We start from the raw sequence: 14,176 nt of genomic DNA on the forward strand, positions 1-14,176 counted from the left end.
ACTAATTTTCAACCAAATTAGCAGTTACTGCCTTTTTGCTTGGTAGGGCAGTATGGCGATGAGTAAATAATTCTCCTCTACCCTCTGTTCTATTGGCAAATGTACATTCACTGGAGAACAAACTGGATGAGCTCCCTTCGAGACTATCCTATCAACGGGACCTGAAGAACTGTAATATCCATGTTTCTCAAAACTGGACTGAACTAGAACATGAATAATATTCTAGCTGTTTTTTCTATGTATAGGCAGGACAGAATGGTAGTGTTGGGTAAGCTCAAGGGGGGTAGTCTGTTAACAAAAGCTGGTGAACGATCTCTATTATTAAGGAAGTCTCAAGGTTCTGCTTGGTTTAGAATACCTCATGATAAGCTGTAGACTATACTCTTTTTTCATAGCTGTCTATCACAAACTGATGCTGGCACTAAGACCCTACCCAACGAACTGTATAGGGCCATAGGCAAACAAGAAAATGTTCATCCAGAGGCAGCACTCCTTGTGTCCGGTGATTTTAATTCCGGAAAAATTAAATCAATTTTACCAAATTTTTATCAGCATTTCACCTGTGCAACTAGAGACGAAAAAAACTCTAAACCACCTTTACTCCACACACAGAGATGCATACAAAGCTCTCCCTGCCCTCCATTTGAGACACCAATTCGGACACTAAGAAATCCCGCTACAACCTCCAACAAACCATCAAACAGGCAAAGCGTCAACACAGGACTAAGATCGACGCCTACTACACCGGCTCTAAAGCTTGTTTGATGTGGCAGGGCTTGCCAACTATCACAGATTACAAAAGGTGAACCCAATTGCGAGCTTCCCAGTAACGCAAGCCTACCAGACGAGCTAAATGCCATCTATGCTCGTGTTGAAACAAGCAACACTGAACCATGCATCAGAGCAACTGTTGTTCCAGATGACTATGTGAGCACGCTCTCCGTGGCTGATGCAAGTAAGACCTTAAAACAGGTTAACATTCACAAGGCTACAAGGTCAGATGGATTACCAAGGTGCGTATTCCGAGCTTGCGCTGACCAGCTGGCAAGTGTCTTTACTGACATTTTCAACCTCTCCTTTACCCAGTCTGAAATTCCTATATAAAGCAGACCACCATAGTCCCTGTGCTCTGGATCCTGGACTTCCTGACAGGATGCCCCCAGGTTGTGTGGATAGGCAATAACAGATCCGACACATTAACCATCAACACGGGGGCCACTTAGGGGTGCGTACTTAGTCCCCTCCAGTACTCCCTGTTCACTCACGACTGTGTAGCCGTGCACGACTCCAACACTCTTATTAAGTTTGCCTATAGGGAGGAGGGAAGTCAGAGACCTGGCAGTGTGGTGTCAGGACAACTACCTCTACCTCAACGTCAGCAAGACTGAGGTGATCGTGGACTACAGGAAATGAAGGACGAGCATGCCCCCATTCACATCAACAGGGCTGTAGTGGAGCAGGTCAAGAGCATCAAGTTCCTCAGTGTCCACATCACTAAGGATTAGAGGTCAACCGATTATGATTTTTCAATGCCGATACCAATTATTGGAGGACCAAAAAAGCCGATGCTGATTAAAAATATATATATATTTGTAATAATGACAATTACAACAATACTGAATGAACACTTATTTTAACTTAATATAATACATCAATATAATCAATTTAGCCACAAATAAATAATGAAACATGTTCAATTTGGTTTTAATAATGCAAAAACAAAATGTTGGAGAAGAAAGTAAAAGTGCAATATGTGCCATGTAAGAAAGCTAAAGTTTAAGTTCCTTGCTCAGAACATGAGAACATATGAAAGCTGGTGGTTCCTTTTAACATGAGTCTTCAATATTCCCAGGTAAGAAGTTTTAGGTTGTAGTTATTATAGGAATTATAGGACTATTTCCCTCTATACCATTTGTATTTCATTAACCTTTGACTATTGGATGTTCTTATAGGCATTTTAGTATTGCCAGTGGAACAGTATAGCTTCCGTCCCTCTTCTCGCTCCTCCCTGGGCTCGAACCAGGAACACAACGACAACAGCCACCCTCGAAACAACGACAACAACCACTCCAAGGCTCAGAGCGAGTGACGTTTGAAATGCTATTAGCGCGCGCTAACTATTACTAGCTAACGAGCTATTTTACTTCGGTTACACCAGCCTCATCTCGGGAGTTGATAGGCTTGAAGTCATAAACAGCGCAATGCTTGACGCACACCGAAGAGCTGCTGGCAAAACACACGAAAGTGCTGTTTGAATGAATGTTTACGCGCCTGCTTCTGCCTACCACCGCTCAGTCAGGTACTTAGATACTTGTATGCTTGTATGCTCAGTCAGATTATATGCAACGCAGGACACGATATTACTAGATATTATCTAGCATCAACCATGTGTATTTAACTAGTGATTATGATTGATTGTTTTTATGAGATAAGTTTAATGAGGGCTAACAACTTACCTTTGCTTACTGCATTCGCATAACAGGCAGTCTCCTGCAATGAGAGGCAGGTCGTTATTGCGTTGGACTTGTTAACTGTAAGGTTGCAAAATTGGATCCCCCGAGCTGACAAGGTGAAAATCTGTCGCTCTGCCCCTGAACGAGGCAGTTAACCCACCATTCCTAGGCCGTCATTGAAAATAGGAACGTGTTCTTAACTGACTTGCCTAGTTAAATAAATATTAAATTAAAGGTGTAAAAAAAGGCAAAATCCCAAAATACTGATTTCCGATTGTTATATGAAAACTTGAAATCGTCCCTAATTAATCGGCCATTCTGATTAATTGGTCGAGCTCTACTAAGGATCTATCATGGTCCAAACACACCAACACAGTCATGAAGAGGACACAACAAGTCCTCTTCCCCCTCAGGAATCAAAAAGTTCTACAGCTGCACCATTGAGAGCATCTTGGCTGGATGCAAGCTTGGTACGCCAACTGCTTGATCGACTCGGTACTGGTACCCCTGGTATATAACCAATTTATCATTACTCATTGTGTATTTATTCCTTGTGTTATTATTTTTTTATTTTCTCTCTGCATTGATGGGAAGGGACCATAAGTGGAGGGGACAACAACTGTGGGAAGAAAGACCAGACATCATGCCATGCAGTTCCATAGCCTCCCTCGAGCCATTCTCGTCTTCCCTTGTAAATGCAGATGACAGTGGAGCTCGGCAGAAAACTCGGCAGAGCTCTGTGTGTGGGGATTACGACAAATTGGCTCCATTTCTCCTTGACCTCTTCTCCTCAACACACACAACCAGCAACTACTTAAAGAATATAAATAGATACATTAAAGTTCCTCCAGTAAGTCTTGCCGTTCCAAACCACTTAGACCTGGGGCCTTTCAATCAGCACATATAGCGTCTGGCATAAACTCACTCCTACATTTCCCTGCCACCTCTGCACGCATCATCGTGGCAATGTATGTTTCCCTCCCACGTCAGCAAAACAGTCTTGAGAGCATGAATTAGCACATGAATAGCAAATACATTGAGGTACTTAACATGCTCTTGATTTCAAAATCAGCAACGCCAACATTCAAAAGCTTGTGACGTGTAAATATGTGTAATTCAAAATCAGCAACGCAAACATTCAAAGGCGTGTGACGTGTAAATATGTGTAATTGCTTTGCATCAGCAGTCGCCTGAATGCATCTCCGCCACAGCAACCCTAAAAACAGTTTGTAGGCATCCAAGATCCCCAAGTCGGGTTGAGAATCCAATCCACCAAAATGGTGGTTCTTCAAAAATGGCATAAAAAATAACAAATATTTTATATGTCTAGATCTGATTGCATTGCTTAGGTGATTTGGACTACTCTTTTGAAGTTGTGATGCATCAACAAAAAACCTACCCTGTGCCATATAATGTCATGAGGGACACAACCACCAAAACAGAACATATTGAACTGAGGATAGACAAGGCACAAGCCTGATCCCTTTTCCATTTTAGCATGTCTATCACTCCAGTGTTTAACTGCTATATTGTAATTACTTCGCCACCATACCTCATTTGCACACACTGTATAGTTTTCTTCTACTGTATTATTGACTGTATGTTTGTTTATTCCATGTGTAACTCTGTGTTGTTGTATGTGTCGAACTGCTTTGCTTTATATTGGCCAGATTGCAGTTGTAAATGAGAACTTGTTCTCAACTAGCCTACCTGGTTAAATAAAGGTGAAATAAATCAAATAAAAAAATGTCTGGCTGTGGCCCCAAGTCAATCAGTTGCATCGGGTCCTGTGTGGCTCAGTCGGTAGAGCATGGCGCTTGCAACGCCAAGCGTCGTGGGTTCGATTCCCGCTGGGGCCACCCATATGTAAAAGTAGTGGCCCCAGCCGACTTGTAAGTCGCTTTGGACAAAAGCGTCTGCTAAATGGGATATATAGTTGCAGATAAAGAAAAACCTTACTTGGGGGTTCAATAGGAATGTTTATACACTATTCTAAAGACAGGTGCAATTTCATATGAACACATTAGAAGGACAGCTTCTAACACCTCAACGTGTAAACATTCTGAGAGGATCCAGAGTATGGCTCCCCTTATCTGCAATTTATTATATTTGGGTCTGTGAGTGTGTGTACCTCTGAGCAAGGGAGCTAATTCCAGTTCAACCCCCACCCCCTCTCTCCCTCTCAAAAACATGAGTGAATATACAATGATTAAAAGACACGTTCCCTGGAACCACAAAATACACATGGATTGTTATAATAACCTTTCTTCCAGACTATTAGATAACCCCTGTGCCTTCAGAAAGTGTTCATACCCCTTGACTTGTTCCACACTTTATTTTGTTACAGCCTGAATACAAAATAGGTTTAAAAAAATGTTTTTAACCACACACACACACACACACACACACACACAAAGTGAAAACATGTTTTTTTAATTAAAAATGAAGTACAGAAATACCTTCTTTACATAAGTATTCACACCCTAGAGTCATTTGGATTTTCCACAAACAACACACACAAACGTGAATTGCTTTGCAACATTTTGTGCATTGTTACTTTAGTGCCTTGTTGCAAACATGATGAATGTTTTGGAATATTTATTCAAGGTTCCTTCGTTTCACTCTGTCAATTAGGTTAGTATTGTGGAGTAGCTATGATGAAATCCCTGAGTGGTTTCCTTCGTCTCCGTCAACTGAGTTAGGAAGGATGCCTGTATCTTTGTAGTGAGTTAGTGTATTGATACACTATCCAAAGTGTCATTAATGACTTCACCAGGCTCAAAGGGAAATTCAAGGTCAGCTTTTTTTTTTTACCCATCTACCAATAGGTGCCCTTCTTTGCGAAGAATTGGAAAACCTCCCTGGTGTTTGTGGTTGAATCTGTTTGAAATTCACTGCCCGATTGAGGGACCTTACAGATAATTGTATGTGTGGAGTACAGAGATGAGACAGTCATTCAAAAATAATGTAATTGCAGAGTCTATGCAACTTATGTCACTTGCTAAGCAATTTTTTACTCCTGAACTTATTTAGGCTTGCCATAACAAAGGGGTTGAATACTGAGTGACTCAAGGAAATGTCAGCTTTTCATTGTTTATTAATTTGTACAAAATTTGAAAAACATTCCACTTTGAAATTATGGGGTATTGTGTGTAGGCCAGTGACAAAACATCTCAATTGAATCCATTTTAAAAATTCAGGCTGTAACACACAAAACTGTGGAAAAAGTCAAAGGGTGTGAATACTGTGAAGGCACTGTATCTACAGCATTTTCACTAATGCAGTTCGACGTAGGTTTCTCTTAAAAAAATTAAATACATTTCAGGACCCCATTAGGTATAAAAAAAAAAGATGTGTCCTTTACTACTATAGCCCATAGAAATACATAAAAAAAACAGTCATAAATGGCAAAAAAAAACATTAAAAAAAAACATGTATCATAAGGAATAAGGTTTTAAGTGTCTGTACTATATGGAAATGTATTTTTTTAATGTTTACTTTTTGATTGTACACAACTACCTGCTTACTTCCATTCGTTTGTATCGGTTACCTTAAGACCAGTCACCTGTGGGGGTCTTAGAGCAAAACCATCGTGTTCGTGAGAGTCTCCCCTTTACATAAAGTGGTCATAATAGTTTGTAGGCCAAACTTTTCGGACTCTACAGATGTTTTCAATGTAAAACTGATTTTCGGGATGTTTCGTGGTCTGAAACACCACTGTAGCTCGGCCAACTTCTACCGCAGAAGTGTAAGGCCGACAGGCAGATGCGGTGGATTGAGACAAAGACCAAGCTTGAATTGATGGATTTTGATGGATTTTTTTATTATGTAACTTAGATTGACCCTCATGTTGTATTAATTTCATGTTAATTAATTCTGTGTTCCCGGTCCAAAATGAGGGCCCCATTATAGCTGATTAGAAATCCATAATAATGCATATATTATCACCTAATGTTGTGTTAGATCTTTTTATCAACTTAGGTTCTTGTGAACATTACAAGTTTTGAACTATTTGCCATTTATGGTCTGTAGGCCTCATTGACCTGAGCTCATACCACTCATTTTTGAGTAGAAAAAGCATAATGTGGATTATTATGGATTATTTAGACTATAACAAATAATCAGATGAAACATATTGTGCTATTTATCACAGACTACTTTGAGTCAAAGTTGAACAAAGACTCTCTCCTCCTCACCAGTGTCATGATCAAAGATATGATCAAGATCCTCACATACAGTACATACAGTACAAGGCCTCAAAAAAGCTTTATATACCAGAGCAGTGAGAGCATTTCTATATATTATTGAAACAATAATATATTGTTTGTGATAATGCCAACAGCTGTGGTTCCCATGGGGGAAAGATTCTAATGGGGAAAGGTCCCCGTAGGGGTTTCCATGGAAGCCAAAAAGGGGAGTGAGGTGTGTGTGTGTGTGCTCAAACACACATGCATGTGGGGGTCTGGTAGAGGAAGTGTGTATCATCTGATGAATGGGCATGTGCCTGAACTCAATTTTATACACTAATTGTAGTCTCACCCAAAAATTCGAATGACCGGTCATTTTTGACCGGGAACACCACAGGCGTACAAAAGTTAAATAAAACACCCAACAATTTATGAAAATCATCAAAATGTATTTTGTGTGTTCAGATGCCCCTACGTGGACAATCAGATTAAATTAACTACACTTTTCAGAGAGAAAATCTTGTAAAATCGGTCCAATTCCACCGAAACACAGCAGGAGGGTTAAGGGGTCACGCTGAAAACCTGGTAGAGCACCGCTCTTTTTAAAGGAACATTCAGCTAACTGATGGCCACCTGTGGTTAATCTAGCACCAGCCACAGAGCTGTATACTGATGCTTTGGTGTTGACTAGAGACCCTATGGAGAACGGGTTATTCTCCTGATTTGCCCGTTGCACAACTTTTGCCTTTTTGCACAAAGATTCTGCCATCTAGCAGTTTTAAATGCAGAACACAAGTTAATTTTGCGTCTTGTGCCAAACTGACAAGAAATACATGTATAGTAAAGACACTTCTATAGTCTATGCTTTCTTCAATGGGTATTGGCATTGTGTCAAATGTGTCAACTGACATTCTTAATTCATGGATGTGTTCTTAGGCAAAATTGTGTCCAATAGCCCAGAGGAAAAGACAGCTTCTATAGTCCATGCTTTATTCCATGGATATTGGCATCGTGTCAAATAGCCAGAGGCAAAAATATTTATATTAGCTCTGAAAGGTATTTAGCGCTAGAGGCAAAAACAATTAGCGCTTGACAACGTCGGTGGTCTGGGGAGTTGTTGATTAGGACTGACAGCGTTAAATCGCCCTAAAATGTTAATGATCTCATCATTATCTGATCAAGCCTGCATACTATCCACGGACCAATCCATTGACGGTCGGTTAGTAAGTCGAGGATCACAAAACAAAGCCCAAATGCTTATTCGATATAGCCATGAAATACTCAACATCATTCTCATGAACTGCTAAAACAGACAATAACAAGGGTTGGCAGATGACATTTTTTTACATAAAGTGTACTTTTTATGTACAGTCGTGGCCAAAATTTTTGAGAATGACACAAATATGAATTTCCACAAAGTTTGCTGCTTCAGTTTCCTTAGATATTTTTGTCAGATGTTACTATGGAATACTGAAGTATAATTACAAACATTTCATAAGTGTCTAAGGCATTTATTGACAACTACATCAAGTTGATGCAAAGAGTCAATATTTGAGGTGTTGACCCTTCAAGACCTCCGCCCTGGCATGCTGTCAATTAACTTCTGGGCCACATCCTGACTGATGGAAGCCCATTCTTACATAATCAATGCTTGGAGTTGGTCAGAATTTGTAGGTTTTTGTTTGTCCACCCGCCTCTTGAGGATTGACCACATGTTCTCAATGGGATTAAGGTCTGGGGAGTTTCCTGGCCATGGACCCAAAATATCAATGTTTTGTTCCCCGGCAAGGTGCTCCATCATGCTGGAAAAGGCATTGTTCATCACCAAACTGTTCCTGGATGGTTGGGAGAAGTTGCTCTCGGAGGATGTGTTGGAACCATTCTTTATTCATTGCTGTGTTCTTAGGCAAAATTGTGAGTGAGCCCACTCCCTTGGCTGAGAAGCAACCCCAAACATTAATGGTCTCAGGATGCTTTACTCTTGGCATGACACAGGACTGATGTTAGCGCTCACCTTGTCTTCTCTGGTCAAGCTTTTTTCCGGATGCCACAAACAATCGGAAAGGGGATTCATCAGAGAAAATGACTTTACCCCAGTCCTCAACAGTCCAATCCCTGTACCTTTTGCAGAATATCAGGTCTGTCCCTGATGTTTTTCCTGGAGAGAAGTGGCTTCTTTGCTGCCCTTCTTGACACCAGGCCATCCTCCAAAAGTCTTCGCCTCACTGTGCGGGCAGATGCACTCACACCTGCCTGCTGCCATTCCTGAGCAAGCTCTGTACTGGTGGTGCCCCGATCCTGCAGCTGAATTAACGTTAGGAGATGGTCCTGGCACTTGCTGGACTTTCTTGGGCGCCCTGAAGCCTTCTTCACAGCAATTGAACCGCTCTCCTTGAAGTTCTTGATGATCCGATAAATGGTTGATTTCGGTGCAACCTTACTGGCAGCAATATCCTTGCCTGTGAAGCCCTTTTTGTGCAAAGCAATGATGACGGCAGCAAACTGAAACTTAATATTTGTGTCATTCTCAAAACCTTTGGCCACGACTGTACACATTACGGTAAATATGTGTTGTTTGTAGGTGTGGGCTTCAAAGCGCACATACAGTAGGCAGAGCAAACCTGTTTTGGTGATTTCTGGTATATCAAAACAAATAAATCACAGCACATTTTTGGACTCATTCAGCAGTTTTTACCTTTACACTGGTTAGAGGACATTTTGAAGTGTTGCATTTTGATTGAAGTGGCTCGTCAATGTGGTAAGTGTAACTTAACACTTTTGCTAATCACTTCCATGGATAGCACACTGAAATCAATAGAACAGGGAGCAAACGTTTGGGGTGTAGCGCTGTTTAAACTAACACTATGCAAAGGCCACACGGAAACATGAAATAACCTATACATGGTTGGTTGGATGGTTATTTGTAGAAGGCTCCTATCTATATTTTGGAATGGTGGCTGTTGATTTCGGGAGGCTGAAATCACGGAAAAGGGAACAAATTATTTTTTACACCACAGGATATCATCAGTGACAAAGGTTGGCTGCTATTTAAGTGATAGTTTGACTTTCAAATCCATATATTGGTGTGTGGCCAGCAAGTGCTTTATATAGAGACCGCCCTGAAATATCTGTTCAATTTGAGAAAGAAAATGATAGCTGTGTCAAAATCAACAGTACAAAACCAAAAGATATTGATCAGTTTTATGTAACTGATGTTTTGTCATCGAGTTGACTATACATTTTTATACTAACATCACCAATCTGAGGTAAAAAGGATGCAATTCCGCCCAATCCGATGTGGTCAAAATGTTAGCTTGTGTAAAGTAGTAACACAGTGTCCACATCATGGAAAGTAGCGTCATAAGTAGATATGGCATTAAAATTCAATATCTTCATTTAGGATGATAGTAAATTAAGCAAACTCAATAATCACATATATTTCTCCCTACTTTAACCATTTAGAGATTTCAAAAACATTCCTAAGCACCCTAGACTAGAGCATCCATAGGGTCAGTGCAGCAGGATGAACATTTGGCATCCCTACCGGACGTACAGTATATACATTTTTTTTTATATTACCTGCTGCAAGCTGGTGTAGAGGCTTCAATCAGGTGGTAAATAATTTCATTAATTCTGTCTGTCCTGTTAAGAGGGAATATGCACTAAAAATGTCATTGCCACCATGGCATGCAAGTGCAGCAGTGCCAGTGACCTGTGCCATTGTGTTTCTGTGACCTTTCTGTTCAAGTGTACCAGTGCTCTCTCAATCAAGCCACTATTCTGCCTGCCCGGTTACTATGGCAACAGTACAGATATTTCCACAGCTTTAGCCAGAACAATTTACTGTGGCTAAAAGCAAAGAAATGAAAGGTAGAGAAATGGATGATGGAGACTGGGGGAAATAGGGGAAGTGGTGGAGGTAGGAAGTGACTGCAGTAGGTAGGTGGTGTGTGCAGTGCACTTCTAGAGGAAGCAGGGGAGGGCAAACTCCTATAAAAAGGTTGTTGAGTAACGAGGACGTCGCTACCGCTGAGACCCCCGCCATTACTTCCCTCCCACAACGCGACTTTTCCTCGATGTTCCTCTTTGATCTGCCTTTTAATTAGAGATGACTATTTACAAATGTAAATACACACGCAGTTGCCTGATAGGAGCACAATCAATTAAAGCACACAGCGATCAGAAAACAACAATGATGACAGATGATCCATGAGGTTTGAGAAAACAAACTATTCATGTTGAAAAACCACATAACAAGGCCAAGACTATGATGACTATGGTAATGTCCCAAATGACACCCTATTCCCTATATAGTGCACTACTTTTGACCTGGGTTCTGGTCAAAAGTAGTGCACTATAAGGAATATTGTGTCATTTGGGATGAAGAAAATGACAACTATGTCTCTCTGATCAATTATTCCAAAAGTGAGCGAAGTAAGTATGTTCTGTTTAACAAGCACATCCTAATCCCCACACAGTAGCAAGCATCCCTCTCTGAAGTAGACATCTAACAGTTTTATCAACTTATGAAGATATGTTTTGTTAATAACACAGGGGGTTAGCCAAATAGCCAACTACTCCTACTGTCTGAGTCATGGGCTGGCAGTTTCACTCTGTTGGCAGTTGTAATCACACTCTAAAGTAATTCAAAGCACAATTCTGAATAAACTATTTTCACTGTGCATTTTGTTCAAATGGAAGGGTCCAAGTGTAATCTAGTGTAACTAATGATGTACATGTGCAGTAAAGAAAGGACCTTTTTCATTTCGACAGTGAGGACGAACCCGATAGGCTAGTAATTAATTTTGCCAAAAATTAAAAGGGGGAGAAACTAAACAGAGTGAACAATTCTTTGATCTTTGGAGAGGTGCTGTGCAGATTTCCAGAGGCATTTGAGTGAGAGCTAGGACACTAAACATCTGAGTTGCCAGACTCAAATTATTCGGATTGAAAGGAATTTGTTTGTCTGTTTGTTCCGTCATATGCAATGCGTATTGTTCTCTTTAAAAAACATAGCGTAGTTAACAATGCTGAAGACCAAGAGCCTGACAGAAGAAAGCGATGAGATAAACTACAGAACAAACATACAACTAACATACAAACACTAGGAAAGATGTCTTCACAATATTACTCCATATATGCAATAACCTTGCAGGAAATATGGTGGAACTGCAGAGACACCACTGGAGCTTTCAGAAATCATGATTACCTCTATCGAAAAACCCAAGCCCCAGAGAACACCTCGCCCATACCCCCATAGGCACCTGTGTAGATTTGAGAAGGCTAGTTAGGTGTAAGCAACATTGCACCAAAGACATCCAATATAACAGTCTTCAAACTCCCCCTTTATAACAACCAAACCCTCAGAATAACCTTCATTTGCACCTACACCAGTATTCTACATTATACAATTTTCCCCTTTTATGGCACACAGCAGTATTTAAATCTAATTGCCATCAAAGGAGCTGGGAAGAAAAAGACATTTCAAGCTTCTAGAGAACATACAGACTGGCCTTGCATCTCAGCCTGCTCTGTTCTCCTCTGTTCCGCCTTAATGCTCCGGTGCTTAGCAATGACACCTTCATCAATCAAATTGCCCCAGGATCTGCTGATTAGGAAAAATACAGTATCGCCAAGGTGCAATGCCGTTGATGGGGCTCAAATCAGACCATTATCCACTTCATTAGAACATACGGCCGGAGAATCCTCATTATGAAGTTCACAGCAAAGTTCTGGGTCGTATTCATTAGGCACCAAATGGAAGAAAACAGACTGAAATGGAGAGGGACTGCCTGGCCTTGTCCAATAAAAAAAATGCTCATATTGGGGTTTAAATATTTCAAAATGTGTGCCCTAATGAATACAATCCTGGGATTGAGTTTCTTGTGCATGCACATGGGAGTATTCAAGGTAAAGAAGTCTCAGAGATAGTACTTCATATGAATAATTGATTAGACTAAGAAAGAACACCACATGATGGATGCTTTCCATACTGCAAGTTGCACAAGTTAGGTAGAATATACTGTACGTTGTAAAGACCACCAACTAATGGAAACACAGAAAATAATGGATGACTTAGTGAAGTGCATTCCCAGACTTGTGTTGTTTTACCTAGTCCCTTTATTTATATAGATGTATTTTTACAGCCCTTCCACAGTGAAAGTAGACTAATTTGTCTTTCTATGGAGTAATAACAGGTTCTCATTCAGAGGGGTATGAAGGCCACCAAATACACCAGAGAGGGAGATGTCCACACACAGAAAGAGGGATAGAGATAGGAGAGAGAGACACACACACAAACACACACACACACACACATCAGACAAAAGCTATTTTGACAACACCCGCCCAGACAGTTTCTAGATTCTAAGGCTTCGACTTACCTTGGATGAGGATGTGCACTGACGTCGTCCTCGGTCTCCTGCTCGTCTGCACCGCACAGATGTATGGGCCCTCGTCGGTCATGTCCACGTCCTCAATCTTTATGGTGAACTCCTCCTGATTAAGTGTAACAAGACTCACCCTGGGATCCACCGACCACTTGTCCTCGCCGGCGTAAAGTATACTCGACCGGTTGAGCCAGGCCGTGTGTGTGACGATGTCCCCCTGTGGGCACCTGGAGGACAAGCAAGAAAAAAACATTGCCAAATCAAACACAGCAGGTGAGAGACCACAGCAGGCCCCATTTGCGATTTCACAGCCTTCCCTCAATGGCATATAGTGCCATGATAAAGGATTTGCCTCCTTTCTGATTTTCTCTATGTTTGCATATTTTTGATACTGAATGTTATCAGATCTTCAACCAAAACCTAATATTAGATAACAGGAACCTGTATTTACAAATAACGAAACAAATGTATACTTATTTTACAATTGGCCCAGCATCGTCCGGGTTTGGACGGGGTAGGCTGTCATTGTAAATAAGAATTTGTTTTTAACTGACTTGTCTAGTTAATTAAATAAAAAATACAATTTATTTATTTAATTTACAAAGTTATGCGACAACTAATTCCCCAGTGTTTAAAAGTATTGCCCCCTTACATTCAATAACTTTGTGCCACATTTAGCTGCAATGACTGGAACCAAATGCTTCCTGTAGTTGTTGAACGGTCTCTCACATCGCTGTGGAGGGATTTTGGCCCAGCCTTGCATGCAGAACTGTTTTAACTCAGTGATATCTGCTTGTTTCAAGTCCTGCCACAACATCTCAAAAAGGATTAGGTCTGGACTTTGAGTAGGCCATTCCTAAACTTCTAATTTGTTGCTTTTAACCATTTTCATGTCTACTTGATTGCATGTTTTGGATCATTGTCTTGCCGCATGACCCAGCTAAGCTTCAGATAACAGACGGATGGCCGGACATTGTATTGTAGAGTTCTCTGTGCCAGAGCAGAATTCATGGTTCCTTATATAAAGACAAGTCGTCCATGTCCTGAGGGAGCAAAGCATCCCCAAACCATCACACTACCACCGTGCTTGTCCGCTGGTATGAGGTTATTAATGTGTTTTTTTTGTGCGTTTTCGACAGATGTAATA

The 14,176-nt window shown here is 40.8% G+C and overlaps 1 protein-coding gene across 2 annotated transcripts in view; it reads right to left on the reverse strand.

Annotated features, from left to right (window-relative positions):
• LOC135550820 (opioid-binding protein/cell adhesion molecule-like) overlaps window positions 1-14,176 on the reverse strand; it is a 428,940-nt gene that overhangs the window by 52,100 nt on the left and 362,664 nt on the right. For both annotated transcript variants that reach the window (XM_064981951.1, XM_064981950.1), the window contains one exon: window positions 13,024-13,256. In XM_064981951.1, the coding sequence (XP_064838023.1) occupies window positions 13,024-13,256 (233 nt within the window). The remainder of the gene's footprint in view (window positions 1-13,023; window positions 13,257-14,176) is intronic.

The sequence above is a fragment of the Oncorhynchus masou genome, chromosome 12 (genome assembly GCF_036934945.1).
Source record: "Oncorhynchus masou masou isolate Uvic2021 chromosome 12, UVic_Omas_1.1, whole genome shotgun sequence".
Lineage (NCBI taxonomy): Eukaryota > Metazoa > Chordata > Actinopteri > Salmoniformes > Salmonidae > Oncorhynchus > Oncorhynchus masou.